The sequence below is a fragment of the Pempheris klunzingeri genome, chromosome 4, assembly GCF_042242105.1.
Source record: "Pempheris klunzingeri isolate RE-2024b chromosome 4, fPemKlu1.hap1, whole genome shotgun sequence".
Classification (NCBI taxonomy): domain Eukaryota; kingdom Metazoa; phylum Chordata; class Actinopteri; order Acropomatiformes; family Pempheridae; genus Pempheris; species Pempheris klunzingeri.
Genome location: NC_092015.1, coordinates 6,324,912 through 6,339,076, shown reverse-complemented (window position 1 = coordinate 6,339,076; position 14,165 = coordinate 6,324,912). Strand labels below are relative to the sequence as shown.

At 41.2% G+C, this 14,165-nt stretch overlaps 1 protein-coding gene across 1 annotated transcript; it reads left to right on the top strand.

Annotated features, from left to right (window-relative positions):
* Positions 1-518: 518 nt before the first annotated feature.
* LOC139199671 (high affinity cationic amino acid transporter 1-like) lies at positions 519-12,078 on the top strand. Its single transcript, XM_070828766.1, has 12 exons — positions 519-649; positions 6,481-6,895; positions 6,982-7,140; positions 7,261-7,432; positions 7,530-7,663; positions 7,752-7,974; positions 8,760-8,899; positions 9,550-9,652; positions 10,167-10,369; positions 10,480-10,631; positions 11,309-11,417; positions 11,522-12,078. The coding sequence occupies exons 2-12, from the start codon at positions 6,526-6,528 to the stop codon at positions 11,686-11,688; spliced, it is 1,932 nt and encodes a 643-aa protein (XP_070684867.1). The 5' UTR covers positions 519-649; positions 6,481-6,525; the 3' UTR covers positions 11,689-12,078.
* The last annotated feature ends 2,087 nt before the right edge of the window (positions 12,079-14,165 follow it).

Genomic DNA, 14,165 nt, shown 5'->3' with positions numbered 1-14,165 from the left:
ATCCTGGTGTATATTTCGGGGGCCTCTATATCAAGAATCCGGCTGAAATAAGAGGATCACAACGTGGCAGCCTACCGCTCCACGGCCACAGCAGGAAACTCAGAGAATGGAGCTTAACAGCTTTGTTTCCCCCACTGAGACTTTTGCAACTTCACAAGAAATCCATGATGATCCCATGATGGTGTGACTGTTTGTAAGCAGGGGCCAGCAGGGAGAGGTGTCAACATATGTGCACTGATATGGAGCCAAATTTAAAATGAAGACACTTCTGCAGGCCCTGTAGCTATTTCTGAACGCCATCCAGGATGCTGGAGGGGGATTTGTGTGTGAAGAGCGCCATCCAGTGGTTGCAGATAGTTTTTGCAGGGGGAGGGTTGGGTGAGAGGTGGGTGGGGGTGTGTGCACACAGAATCTGATATTTCTACAATAATCGGGTGGAGCCGCAGACAGCGAGGCGAGTGGGTTGGACATCAGTACGTGTGTGTACACGTGTGTGTGTGTGTGCGTGTGTGTGTGTGTGTCCTTCCTAACAAATCATCTGTCAGAAGTTCCTGCCGGATAAAAGCGATCCATGCGGCTGGTGTGAGGAGCTGAGTCGGGCCTAGTGGGGAGGCAGCAGCTTTTTCTGATCGGCGTCCTCTTGGAGAAGGTAAGGCATCTCAAGTTTAATAATCTGACTCTTTATTTTGAAAACCAACATTGCTGGGCTGTAGCTGTTTGTTTAAGGAGGGGGGGGGGGGCTGGGGGCAGTAAGAGTCAGTTAAGGAAGCGGCGCACATGGTCTGAAGGAGGAAGGAACCATCCGGCTGATGCAATGAAACCTGAGGGCATCCGAGAGCAGCTGCTGGCGTTTTTTCCTCTTCACATCCGAAGACTTTAAAGTAGCCGAGTGCGGCGCAAAGATCTCCGCTAATGATCCAGTGTTTGGAAGCGCGCGGGCCATTAGGCGCACTTCTGTGTGGATGTTTCCAGTTTGAGAAGCCTGCGCTGAGAACGAGAGGGCAAACATTGCCTTTTATAGCGCCACATCATTTCAGGAGTTTCCACTGGTGGGTTGGGTGAACTCCTGAGCCCACGCTGAAAATACACCTAATAAAACGGTTCTTGCACAGTTTCTTTGGCTTGAAATGGTGGAAAAAAAACTGATCAAAACTTTAATTCGGTTATACTGTGAAGGCTGATGAAACATTTTAGGTGTTAATGTTAGTTTGTGAAGCTGTGAGAGTCACATTCACCTACATTTGATGTTGAATTGCTCAAATGATCGTTTTGATCATATTTTCATCGAGGCTTTTAAATGCATCCTGGTCCATTGTGGTGTATTTTGAACCATCTGTTGACAAACTGTGTGAAATGATGAGTCAAGTATTTATCATGCAGAGTTATAAAAAAACTAAATCAAACTCATTAACCAGAATCAAAATCATTTATTCATTCATCTGTTTCCTTCTTTTTTTTTTTTTTTTTGCAACAGCAGCTGAATATCAATAGCAACATGTGGATCATTTCAGGCTAAAGAGGCCAATTTTACTTAACATTAATTTGTGCTTTAGGAAGATAATTGTTAGGGTGTAGTTTTAGTTCAAACAGTGATCACACGCCGATGCTGTGGTATTCTGGTAGCTCTTGTTAATCCTGCTGTACACATTGGCTGGAAGGAGATCCCTTTCAAACAATTCAATGTAAGAGACGGAGTCAAAAATCCTTGTTATGTGCAAAAATGCAAAGTTCACCCAAAGTTATTAAGAGGCTACAAGAGTCTGAAACTGCCTAATCAAAGTGTCTTAATAAGTTATTGTGTTTTTAGTCCAATTTTCCTTCCATATGCTTGCGGAGCTCAGCGTGGATACACTATCTATGGAAACCAAAAGAGGAAATTGTTCAGTAAGAAGACTGCTTTACCTACTGTATCCTCTGGAAAACAACAGTAATCACTATTCTGTATTTCTTTCAACTACTTACGAGACTTCTGGTCCATTGTACTTTTTATGTAAATCCCATAAACTTCCTAAATACACATAATTAGTTGAAAAAGACTAAGAAACGCAATTGAAGAAAATAGTGCCATCATCAAAAGCTTAGCAGAATAAAACCCATTAAACTAAACCTCTATTATCCACACAGCTAATATTTGAGTCTGGTGTAAAACTTTCATACCACAAGTTTGATTTAATGAAGGTCATTACTGCATCCGGTCAGCCCATCTATCAGTCTGGGAATCAGTCAGGATGTAATGTCGTTTTTTATATCTGCTGTGCTTTACGGCCTCTTGGTTGAATTTCCCTAAATAAAAATGTTCACGACATATTGGACTGATACTGGCCAGGTATGCAGAAGTTTTTATTCCTTTGGCCGCCATCCAGCCAAAGACTTTTGCTGGCATTCCCCTAAATGGGGAGCGGCTCTAACATTCTTTCACAATATATCTGTGAAACAGATGCTGAAATTATTGCAATGATTTGTGATTTTAAACCATGGAAACAGTGGCAGACAAACCGTACCGAATATACTTACTGTTGAGGCTTGAACCCGCAGTATATCTAGTTAAACTATTACAACTAGTTTAAATGAATTTGTTTTAGTAACCAGAGAGCCTCTTGTTGTTTTCCATTGTTATTCACTCACTGTGCAGTGACCCAGATAAAACGATGTGCTTGTGGATTTATTAGCAGTCTGTAAAGATCAGTGTCTATTTGCTGCTCCTGCTGAGTTTACTGTGAATACATAAGTAAGCAAGCAAGTGAAACAGGCATGTTTAAGACCTTTTGCTGTCTGCAGAAATAGTCGTGTACTTAAATAAGTGTAGGACATGTGAAAATTACATGTTACTGACACGTCAGCCAATTAGGCATGAAAATTGCCTTAAAAATATGCAAATGAATTCAAACGGGCAGCGGGGCATTTAGAATACACAGTGGGATCACCTGCCAAACAAATGGGAATTCATTAGGTTTTAAAATGATGTTTCAGAGCATCATTGCAGGCCCAGTGCCGGCCAGAGGTCCGACACTCACCTCAAAGTGAGCGCAAATCAGGGGGGCACCTTAACTATTAATACACTCGTGTGCACATGTGAAGATGTAATCTGTGACATAGCAGTCAAACGTGTTTTGGGGATGAATGCAGTCACAGAGAACAAACCACGAGGAAGGTACAGAATGTAAACACAGTGAATCAGCGAGGAGCCTGCAAGGTCATATCAGCTGAGCTCTAACAGGGACTGTTTCTGACACTGCACTGGGGTGTCAACATCTCCCAATCTGTATCATCAATGATACTATTATTGGCTGTACTGTGGGTGTGTGCATGTGTAATACCCTAGAGATATTATACATAGTAATAGTTATCACATGACAGTTACCATAAAGACTGAAATAGATGTTTTGTGTTAATATTTATTAGACACACTGACTTTCAGGCGCCCGTAGATATTTTTGTGTCTACATCATGAAAGGGATCCTTTTAGCTTTAAGTCTCCGTGGCTTTAGCTAATTTATTTATTTATTTCCTCAAGGGCAAAAAAACTTTATGGGTGTGTGTCCAAAAGCCACCGTCTGTGAAGGTGTGAACATCTCAGCAAAACTGTTGCTCCTTTTCTAATGGATGGATGTTGTTGTCATGTTCTGTCCTCTGCAGCTTTAATGTTACAAGGTCAGTGTGGCCCTAGAGGTGTCACTCAGGCCCAGATCCCTGGAAAGGAAATTTTGTTTGGCTTGTGTAAGCCGTCTGTTTTATGATCGCCCTCACATGGCACTTTTGTTTGCCTCGTTCCCAGTTACACCACAAGGGCAGGTGGGCTTTTTGTAGTGCTGCTAAATACCCTTCGCATGCCAAGTGGGAGCACAGCGGTCCCTGAAGCGGCTCTCTGCTGTTGCCGTCTTTTAAATTCATGCAGGGAAAATTGCAATGAAAGGCAGTTAGTAGATTTTCTCAAATTTCGTGTTAAGAAAAATGTCAAGTTGCATTCTCAAATGTCTGGATAATGTGTTTTCTCAGACTCAGTTGGTTCTGCAGGTGTTCGCCAGCTGTTTCGTATTACATGTAACATTTGCAGCATCATTTAAAATCAGCCAACGAAGATCTGCAGTCCTAGTGTACTTGCAAATAATTGAGTGAGTGCAAGTCAAATGTATTTTAGGGATGTTATGTTAACTTTAACATTAGTTTACAGGGAGAGGATCAATGGAAATATCATTTTGTAGCCCTCAGGCCCCAACAATATACCAACCAAATGTTTAAAGCTTCGCTTGATGTCTTATTGTAACTCTGCACTCTCCTTCCTGTGTATAAACAGTGTCACAGCTAACATAAAAGTCATTTGAAGGAGGAAAAGTATTTTCCCTAGGGCCAAATAGTGAACAGCATGTGACTGACTGCTATTCCAAATTCACCCACATGCCCCCTCTGTGTCATGAGCAGGTGTTGAGTTCGCTGATTGGCTGAGAAGAGGGCAGGGTCCCGTCCTGCCCACGCTCCTTTTTTAGCTCAGCCGCTGTTCGTCACATCTCGTGCATTCTACAGTATGTCTCTGCGCTGAGTCCTCAACCGCTGGCTCTTCTCGCCCCCTTTTTGCCCGGGCTGCGATGTAACAAATGTTCTTGCTTGCGCAACGTATCTTTCATGTCGTGCTTGTGGTCACATTATTGACAGATGTGAGAGGTGCACACCAGGGTTGTTTTGACTTCTGCATGTGGGTCTAAAGGATCACTTAAATGTTTGGCTCCAACTGTACAGGTCATCATAACCTCGACAGACAACACAAACTTGTTGAACCACAGCTGCAGGCTCATTTAGTCCTTGAATCTTGTCTTCTTTTTGGAGGAGTGTTCTACACACACACACACACACACATCCCAACTTCCTGATATGCTGTTGACGTCTCCGTGTGTCACAAAGCACACAACTGAGATCTCTGATTACAATGCCGAATACAGGCCAAATTTATAACCAGCACCCTAATTCGTAGTAATTCTCTCATTTAAAATCACTTTCTTCCATTAGAAGGTAAAAGAGTACAACCGCGTCATATTTTCTTGCCGTCTCATATTCACGACTTGACTGTAATGAGCCGAGCCTGTCTGAGTCAGTCGGTGTTGCATGCGGGGAATATGACTGTTGTCACAGCTGCTCTGAGCGTCTCGAGCCCAGAGGCCATGTGATTTGTCACTGTTCTATTTGTGACATGGACACCTGAATGGTTTGTACACTAAGAGGCGTCTGTGTCACGTGTCAAAGCAGCACTTGTAAACGTCTCTCTTGGCTCTATCCATCTGAAGCTGACTGGGCATTAGTCTACAGCTGCACTCTGGAGAAAGTGGTTGAGCAGATTTATGAACTGAAGAAGAGGGAGAAGAGTAACTGTGTGTCAGTGAGGACAGAAGATCCTGTTTTGTATTGTGTTGTGAAAGTGAGTACTCATCTGCATTGTTGGGCAGATCTGTGCCTGCCTCTGCTGTGCTGTTTTAGAAGAGGCTTTGGTTTGATCTTGGGTTGCAGAGGGTAGTAATGCTGTATCAATATAACAAAGTCAGCAGTAATGGACTTGTCACATTTTATATCTCGCCGTTTTTGAGAGAACAGAAAAAAAGCAAAACTAATCCATGATCTCATCAGTCATTTTATATTCACTTAACAATTACACAATATTTCCAATGAAATTGTTAAATGAATATAAAGTAACTGGTGAGATCATGGATTAGTTTAGCTTTTTTTCTGTTCTCTCAAAAACAGCGAGATATAAAATGTGACAAGTCCATTACTGCTGACTTTGTTATATTGATACAGCATTACTTCACATTACAGCATCTGAGGAAAATATTGTTCTTGTGATTTAATTTTGCATAATGTCATTTGATGGAAAGAAAGTCAACAAAGTCTTTTTACTTCTAAAGTGGGCTCATCTATATTGGGATTCAGCCATAACCTGGAACAATATACCTTGGTAAGAAATAATAGTAATTTAATAAAAGAACAGAAAAGGAGAACAAAATATTTTTGGAAACTTTTATTTATTATACATTTAGCTTTTTTTAGTTCCTGACACATAAGAGGTTACCTCATCTTACATAGCCGGTGTATGATCTGCATATTCTGATGCATTACTATTAAAATTTAACTATGCTAGAATGCAAATAAGTATGAAGCTGATGGCTATTATGGTAATAAGTCATTGCAATGAGCCATAGCAGTGATATCACTGAGCAGAAAATCCAAGGAGACAGGTAGGTAGATAGTGCAGTGTCTATACTCAAAAAGCCAATGGGCAAACAACTTTGACTCCAAAAAAAGAAAAAAAATGTCAATGTCGTGTTAATCATCTTATTATTTCTTAGAACATCAAATCAAAGTTATAAGCACAAGGACCAAAGAGATATTTACTATGGGACTGGAACAGCACCATAGTTTGTTGTTTTTGTTTTCCTTTCCTTTGTCTGCTCACAATCTCAGCACTCTGTCATTCCTGCTTTGTTTTGTCATCAGGTGAATTCTCTTCTGTGGAGATTTTGGTGCAGAGTACCAGCCAGGATGATTCTGGCGACATTAAAAGGCATTGGGAAGCAGCTCCTGCGGGTGAAGGTTGTGGACTGTAACGCAGAGGACTCCCGCCTGTCTCGATGCCTCAACACGTTTGACCTGGTGGCTCTGGGCGTTGGAAGTACGCTGGGCGCTGGTGTCTACGTGCTGGCTGGCGCTGTAGCCCGCGAAAGCTCTGGCCCGGCCATCGTCCTTTCCTTCCTCATTGCTGCGCTTGCCTCGGTCCTGGCTGGTCTGTGCTACGCAGAGTTCGGAGCCCGGGTCCCCAAAACCGGCTCTGCTTACCTCTATAGCTATGTGACGGTTGGAGAACTGTGGGCCTTTATCACAGGCTGGAACCTCATCCTCTCTTATGTCATTGGTGAGACTTAGAATAATGAGATAAATAAAGGTTTGGCTGCAACACAAGATATTGTTTAGTTTACATGAATACTTTCCCCCCTGCAGGAACTTCAAGTGTTGCCAGAGCATGGAGTGCAACCTTTGATGAACTGATTGGAAAGCACATTGAGCAATTCTGCAAACAGTACATGTCCATGAACGCCCCGGACATCCTGGCAAAGTATCCAGATATATTTGCCGTCTTCATCATAATCACTCTGACGGGTGAGTAGCAGCTCGGACAAATCTCTCTCTTATTTTTTATCTGCTTTTTTTTCCTCCTCTTTTACATCATAGGCTTTCACCTTTCCCTTTGTCTTTTTTTTGTTTTTTACTTGCTTGCAGGACTGCTGGCATTTGGTGTGAAGGAGTCAGCCTTGGTGAATAAAGTATTCACCTGCATCAATATACTGGTGCTGCTGTTTGTTGTCATCTCTGGCCTGGTCAAAGGAAACCTAAAAAACTGGAACTTGAACCCCCAAGAAATCCTCAATGGCACCAGCAACTCCAGCCTCAAGTAGGAGAAGAGCTTATTCCCAAAATGTTTAATGTGCCTAATGACATGCTCGAGTTGTGTTTGAAATAAGCATTTGTTTTCTGCCTTTTGCTTCCAGTATGTCTGAGTCCTTGCCATCAAGAGAAAGCCTCGGTGAAGGCGGCTTCATGCCTTTTGGTTGGACTGGAGTCCTCTCTGGTGCCGCCACCTGTTTTTATGCTTTTGTAGGGTTTGACTGCATTGCCACTACAGGTGAGAGGAATTAAATGCATTAAATTGATGATCTAATGACTATATGACCCCTTCCTCTCTGACATCTCCGGTTGTGTTTCCCCTCCAGGAGAAGAAGTGAAAAATCCTCAGAGGGCCATCCCTATCGGAATTGTAGCCTCGCTCCTCATCTGTTTTGTGGCATACTTCGGTGTGTCTGCGGCCCTCACTGTGATGATGCCGTACTACATGCTGGACCAGAACAGCCCACTGCCAGTGGCCTTTAAGTATGTGGGCTGGGAAGGAGCTAATTATGCAGTGGCCATTGGCTCATTATGTGCCTTGTCGACCAGGTAAGTGGCTCTGCGACTGCTTCTCAGCATGAAAACTCGTGCATGCTTTTTTAGGAATGACAATTTTTATGTCCAGTAGTTAAGGTGATTAGAAATTATTTGCCAGATGACAAAGCACATTTATTGAGTGAATTTTCTAATTATTTCTTTAAAAGTGGTTGTTATAAAATGCATGCGCAAGACTTAAAGGTGCCCAGTGGAGTTTCTTGTCAACAAAGTTTCTGTTTACATTCAGTGTTACTCACTGCAATGCATTGTGTATATCCTTGAGGGCTAACAAAAGTTTGAATACATTTCCTTCCTCATTAAACATTTGCAAAGCAGATTTTTCTTGAAAGCATCGTTTACACTCATGTTTACACGCTTGCAGTCTTCCCTGCAGCTGTGCTGCATTTTTCAGTGAGTTGCCGCCACCTGTAGATCAGTGGGATAGTGTGAAACTATTGGCAGGAATGCAAATTACATCACCTGCGTGCATTGACTACCTCTCAAAAGCTTCACAGAGTATCTTTAATTTGGCTTCATGTAGTTTGTGGGACAGGTGGAAGGTCTTTTGGCCAAAAGTATGTGGACACCCTTGTCTGGGTTTTACATACTTTTTGGTCTGGGATTGTTTTCATGATTTGCACCTCTTAGTACCAGTTAAAGGAAATCTTAATACTATGGCAAACAACATTCTAGACAAAAGTGTGTTCTAAGCTTTGTGGCACCACTTCCCTTGTTATAATTTCTAATCGTGTTCATTCACTTGCACGGCATGTTGTTTTCTCTCTCTCCCATACTAGTTTACTAGGCTCCATGTTCCCAATGCCCAGAGTGATCTGGGCCATGGCAGAAGATGGCCTGCTCTTCAAATGTTTGGCCAAAATCAGCCCACGAACCAAAACCCCTCTAACAGCTACGGTAACATCAGGTGTTGTGGCAGGTGAGGTGACAATCTTAACCCACTAACTGGTTTGGGTTCCTATCAGAGCGCCCTTGGTGCACATGGCCTCAACACAAGCACTCAACCAAAACCAATATGATCAAACAGCATAAAGATAGTAATATTTTCTTCTCTCAATCACTGCTGTGCACAAAGCAACACAGCTACATCCTGAGGATGTCTGGTAAGAATGGCTACAGTTGAGGCCTTGTGTGAAACCAGAGTTCATGAGGTTTTCTTTAAGGTAAAAATGTCTGCCTCCTCCTCCTTCTTCCTTCATCCTCGGCTTAGTCTCCTTGGCTCCATGTTTCCACTTCCACGCATTATCTTTGCTATGGCTCGCGATGGTCTGCTCTTCTCGTTTCTGGCACGTGTCAGCGAGAGGAAGACGCCCATCATCTCCACCTCGGTGGCAGGGCTTATGTCTGGTAGGTAACTGGGATGAGGCCAAAGGCAACAATGCCCTCTTGTGGAAGGAGGATGGCGGAAAAATCACCTGAAGTTTTACATAAATGGAGCTGTGCAGTAATAGTTTGGAAATGATTGATTTTAGAAATACAATATGTGCATTATATTGTGGTGAATGTGCTGGTTTGAAGAAATCGATCATCTTGGTGATGTTGTTTATTTTTCTCCCATGTGTCCTGCAGCTGTGATGGCTTTCCTGTTTGACTTGAAGGACCTGGTTGACCTCATGTCCATTGGCACTTTGCTGGCCTATACTCTGGTGGCTGCCTGTGTGCTGGTCCTCAGGTAGTCTTCTTGGTTGGTTGACAGGACACTAGAGGATTACCAGGCTGAATAACACCATATTTATACATCCTCTCACTGAGAAGCTAGAGGCTAGTCAACTGTGAGTGTTTGAGACACTCAGTTTCAGTTATGATTTGATACTAGATGACTGATCTGAGTTGCCTCAATAATATCAAACATGCATACTAACATCAAAGGATCGCAGACTGTTTGAGGATGAGAGTTGTCACTCACAGTTAAGTTAAAAATAACAATCAGAGATATAATATTTGAAGGTTCCTGGTTCACTAAACCTACTGACCTACAGCCAAAATATAGTCCCTTTTTTGTATTTAATGTATGTTAGATTACAGTCATGAATCAGCCTATTCATCTGCAGCACATTCACTAGAGAGGAACATCTGTTAAAGGCTTCATAATGGATGTGATGCAGTGTGTCCTCAGTCTTGGTGAACAGCAGGTTTGGGAGTCCCTGAGTTTGCTTGGTTTTAACTGTCTGTCTTGCGGTGTGAAGGTACCAGCCTGAGCAGCTCAGCATGGCCTACGAGATGGCCAACACTCAGGATGAACCTGAAATTGAGTCTTACAATGAGGGGAACATTGACATGTTACCACAACCAGATGATCGCTTCACCATCAAGAATCTACTTTACCCTTCCAACGCAGAGCCGTCCCCTCTGTCTGGGTTCGCCGTCAACATTTGCACCAGTGTAATTGGTGAGACGCGTGCTAAGCCCAGACAAAACTGGTTCATGCCTGAATGATTCACGTGGTTACTGATCCATCATCTGATGGCCTCTCTTCACTGTCTTATGTTTCCCTTCCAGGTGTTTTGGTGTGTGTCTTCAGTGTCATAGCTGTTCATGGAGGGCTGGCAGTCTGGTCGTTGTCTATCCTTGCTATTATCATGGTGATCTGTCTGATTCTCACCGTCATTGTGTGGAGACAGCCGCAGAGCAAGGCCAAGCTTGCCTTCAAGGTAGACAAGAGTTTTCCCACATTATTATGTAGTCACACGGGCAAACATAATGTGAACGTGAATGAACAGAATGTGATAAGTGTAATGTGCAAATCTCAACAACCCAATCTATACACTTGAAGGTTTCATGTATAGGCCTTTTAAAAGACAGCAGTTTTATTACAGTGTCACTGCTGTAATGTTGGTGCTGTAAAATACAGTGTACAGAGCAAACACCAACAAGCAAACAGCGAGTGGGGGCGTTCATTATTGCTCCTAACCTGCGGAACAACGACACATCTTTTAGCCCAACAGCTACAAATTGTGTGTACTTACATTACCATCACCAACTGTTTACAAAGCACACAATACATTTTGTGTTTCTAGCATTCGATTTGATTGTGGTCAGTATTAAAATCAACTTTCCAAGATATGAAATTCCTTAAATTTGATATACCATTCATTTTTAAAGACTCCCGACAACTGCATTAAAACAGTTTGTGCTTTAATTAAATGAATGAAAGGAATGCATACAAAATAAGTTACACCTTAACTACAGAATAGGTATGTGAGAAAACTGTAGAGAAATGCTTCTTTCCCTTCTTTTACTTAAATTGCATTGCCGTTTAAGCTTGACGAACCAAACTTCATAAAACAATGTTAAATATGCAGTGTTTCTTCACACACTCTCCTCTCAGGTTCCCCTGCTGCCCTGTCTCCCAGTCATTAGTTTGTTCATCAACGTCTATCTGATGATGCAGCTCGACAAAGGAACCTGGATGCGCTTTGCCATCTGGATGGTTTTAGGTACTTTATATTTTGGCCAACTATATCAAATATTTCTCTCTTTTGTGCTTATAGTTTGAAAAAGAATTAATGTCTTTGCCACAATGTTTCTACACCATTTGTAGGTTTCATTATCTACTTCAGCTACGGTATTCGCAACAGCGCAGAGGCAGTGCTGACCAGGTCTGACACGCCAGCCTGCACAATAAAGGGAGAGCCCATGGCCACAGAGAAGGAAGCCTTCCTGCACAACACACAAAACGCCACCAGAGATGATGATGACGATTCCTGAGGAAATAGGAGGTTCACTAATCTGTTCTGCATATCAAACATTGACGTGTTGAATTCCTTGAAATAGCTGCAAAGCCAGGAGGCATATGGAGACTTTTACGGACCTCTCCAGTCTGAGCGTTGAGTTGTCTCCTAATTCCAGTCAAAAATGTTGTCTAAATTGGCTGATTGATAAAGTTAAAAAGACTAATTGGATGTAAAGGTGACGTAAAAACTCTGTGCTTCTGAAAACCAGGACTTTATATCAGAAAAATGTTTTTATTTTTTAGCTAAAAAGTAATTTTTGTAAGTTTTGCACATTGATATGATCAGTTCCACTAAACACAACTAACTAAAACTGAGTAGTTTTAAAAAAGTTTTTATCATGAATCATTTGTACATATATACCCTCTGTCAGACTGTTTTTTGGCTCCTTAATCCACAGGTTTTTTAATAGTTTTTGAGAGATCAGCTTTTTTGTCACTACTCTTCAAGCTTGAATTTTTTACTTTTTGGCAGTTGGCATGTGTTTGGCAGATGTCCTGGTAAATGTTTGTCAATCTTGAGTCTCAATGCCGGCTATTGTGCCCAAATCCTGTGGGCAATTATTATCAAATGCTCGCCCCTTTACTTCTTAATTAATTACATTAACCAGGAATTAGCAAATGATTCTCAAACCCAGCTGAGAATTTCACTGTATCTTCGGTGCCTTTTGTGCTCTAAGTTTACCTCAAAGGTACACCTTTGTATGTATTTAGCTTCCGAGACAAGGTACTGTATGGGAAGGTCACCTCCGTGCCTGTTTTTTACATCAGCAGTAGACCTCAGAGAAATGCACAATAGATGTGGTACAGTACATTCTGATCAGTATATCTCTGTGTGAAAGGGTTTTAGTCATGTGGATTTGTCTTGTTGCTGATTAATGGATTCCTCACGGTGCACATTTACCAGAGATCAAATACATCAGTGTTGTCTCCATCAGGGAAGTGCACAACTAGCCAAAGAAAAGAAAAGCTGCTAATGTGAACTGATTTATCAGATACTTCACAGGATGTATCTCACGTGCCCATGTCCCAGATGAATGTTACACATTTTAGAGTTATGATATTTCTCTATCACCAGCTAGAATTGTGAAAGATCTATAAACATCTATCTTGTCTGTATATACAGTAATGCACACATTGCATTTTGAAAAGCCTATATTTATAATCTGAGAGAAATTTCACCTTAAGGGGCCATTTTCACTTTTTAGTTTACATACATCTGAATGGGATGAAGTACAATCAGTTGATTTCCATAGTAATACACTGGAAGTCACTTTTTTTCTATCCACTCTCATTTTGAAAAGCCAAAACTCACACTGTATACTATAAAATACTGCGCCGACAATAACGTAGTACCTCAAGCAGTACTATATGTGAAAGTGTCTCAGCCAGTCAGACATTATTTACTGATTGTGGAAATGAACGCTGGTATGAGTGTGTGCAGGGTAGCTAAAATCTGAATACCACCTTTCGCTGAATGTGTGTTAATTAAATACTGAAAATGCAACTAGGTGAAAAACACTGAATCCATTTTTAAATGAAAGTTATGATGGATTTTTCTTTTTATTTATCTTCAGTCGAAATAAACTATTGACATAACCAGTCTGAAGCCAGTCTGTTACATTTAATTGGATTATGTGTCAAAACAATGTTGCTATTTAACAGCAGAGTGGCTGTAGATTTATTTTTTTTTAAAACTCTGTTGTACAAGTTTAGAATCGTAGATAGCTTTGTAAATAAACGTGGTGTTTGTAACTTTATAGCATTTTAAGAGATCCGCACAGCATCGTCAAATTGTGCTGCACAAAGTTACTGTTTTACATCCTAACTTGTTCTGTAAATACCAGCGACCAGCCTCTATTTAAACTGGGAGATGTTTGAATCAGTGGGACATTATCATATACAGTGTAAGTATTGTTCTTTATCACATGTAATCACTTGGATCATTGCCTGTTTTTAGAAATTCAAATTTTTTGTCTTTTTTTTTTTTTTTTTTTTTTGTAAATACAGTTTTAACTTTTGCTTAGAAGTTACTGTTCATATTGCAACTGTCACCCATCTGTAACCGAATCACATCACAGCTTTGATCTATAACATCTGAAAGCATTATGTGAAGTAAACAATATGCAGCTGCTAACTGACAATAGATGTAATATATTTGTTTTATGTGAGGCTTCATCCTTAATAATGAAACCATAAATGGATTGAGTGTTTGTCCTTGTTTTTTTTTTTTTTTTTGACATTTTATGTATTCCGTGTAAACACTTGCATGCTGCACTATTTTAAAGTTTTAGTCTGTCAAAAATTGGTGAAGCTTGAAAAAAAGGTTTAGATTTTGTAGTACTGGTGAGTTACAAACATGTTTACAGTGTATCAGAGTGGTGAAGGTCAGCTGTTCGGCATGTGTTGTCCTGGTTGTGGTTTGTACAGTTTCTGCTGTAAATAAATAATGCTG

Bases quoted from the DNA above. Each gene is read 5' to 3' on its own strand.
- LOC139199671 (XM_070828766.1), top strand. From the start codon at position 6,526: ATGATTCTGGCGACATTAAAAGGCATTGGGAAGCAGCTCCTGCGGGTG. The intron at 7,975-8,759 runs GTAAGTGGCTCT...CTCCCATACTAG, and splicing joins TTATGTGCCTTGTCGACCAG to TTTACTAGGCTCCATGTTCC. The intron at 10,370-10,479 runs GTGAGACGCGTG...TTTCCCTTCCAG, and splicing joins CATTTGCACCAGTGTAATTG to GTGTTTTGGTGTGTGTCTTC.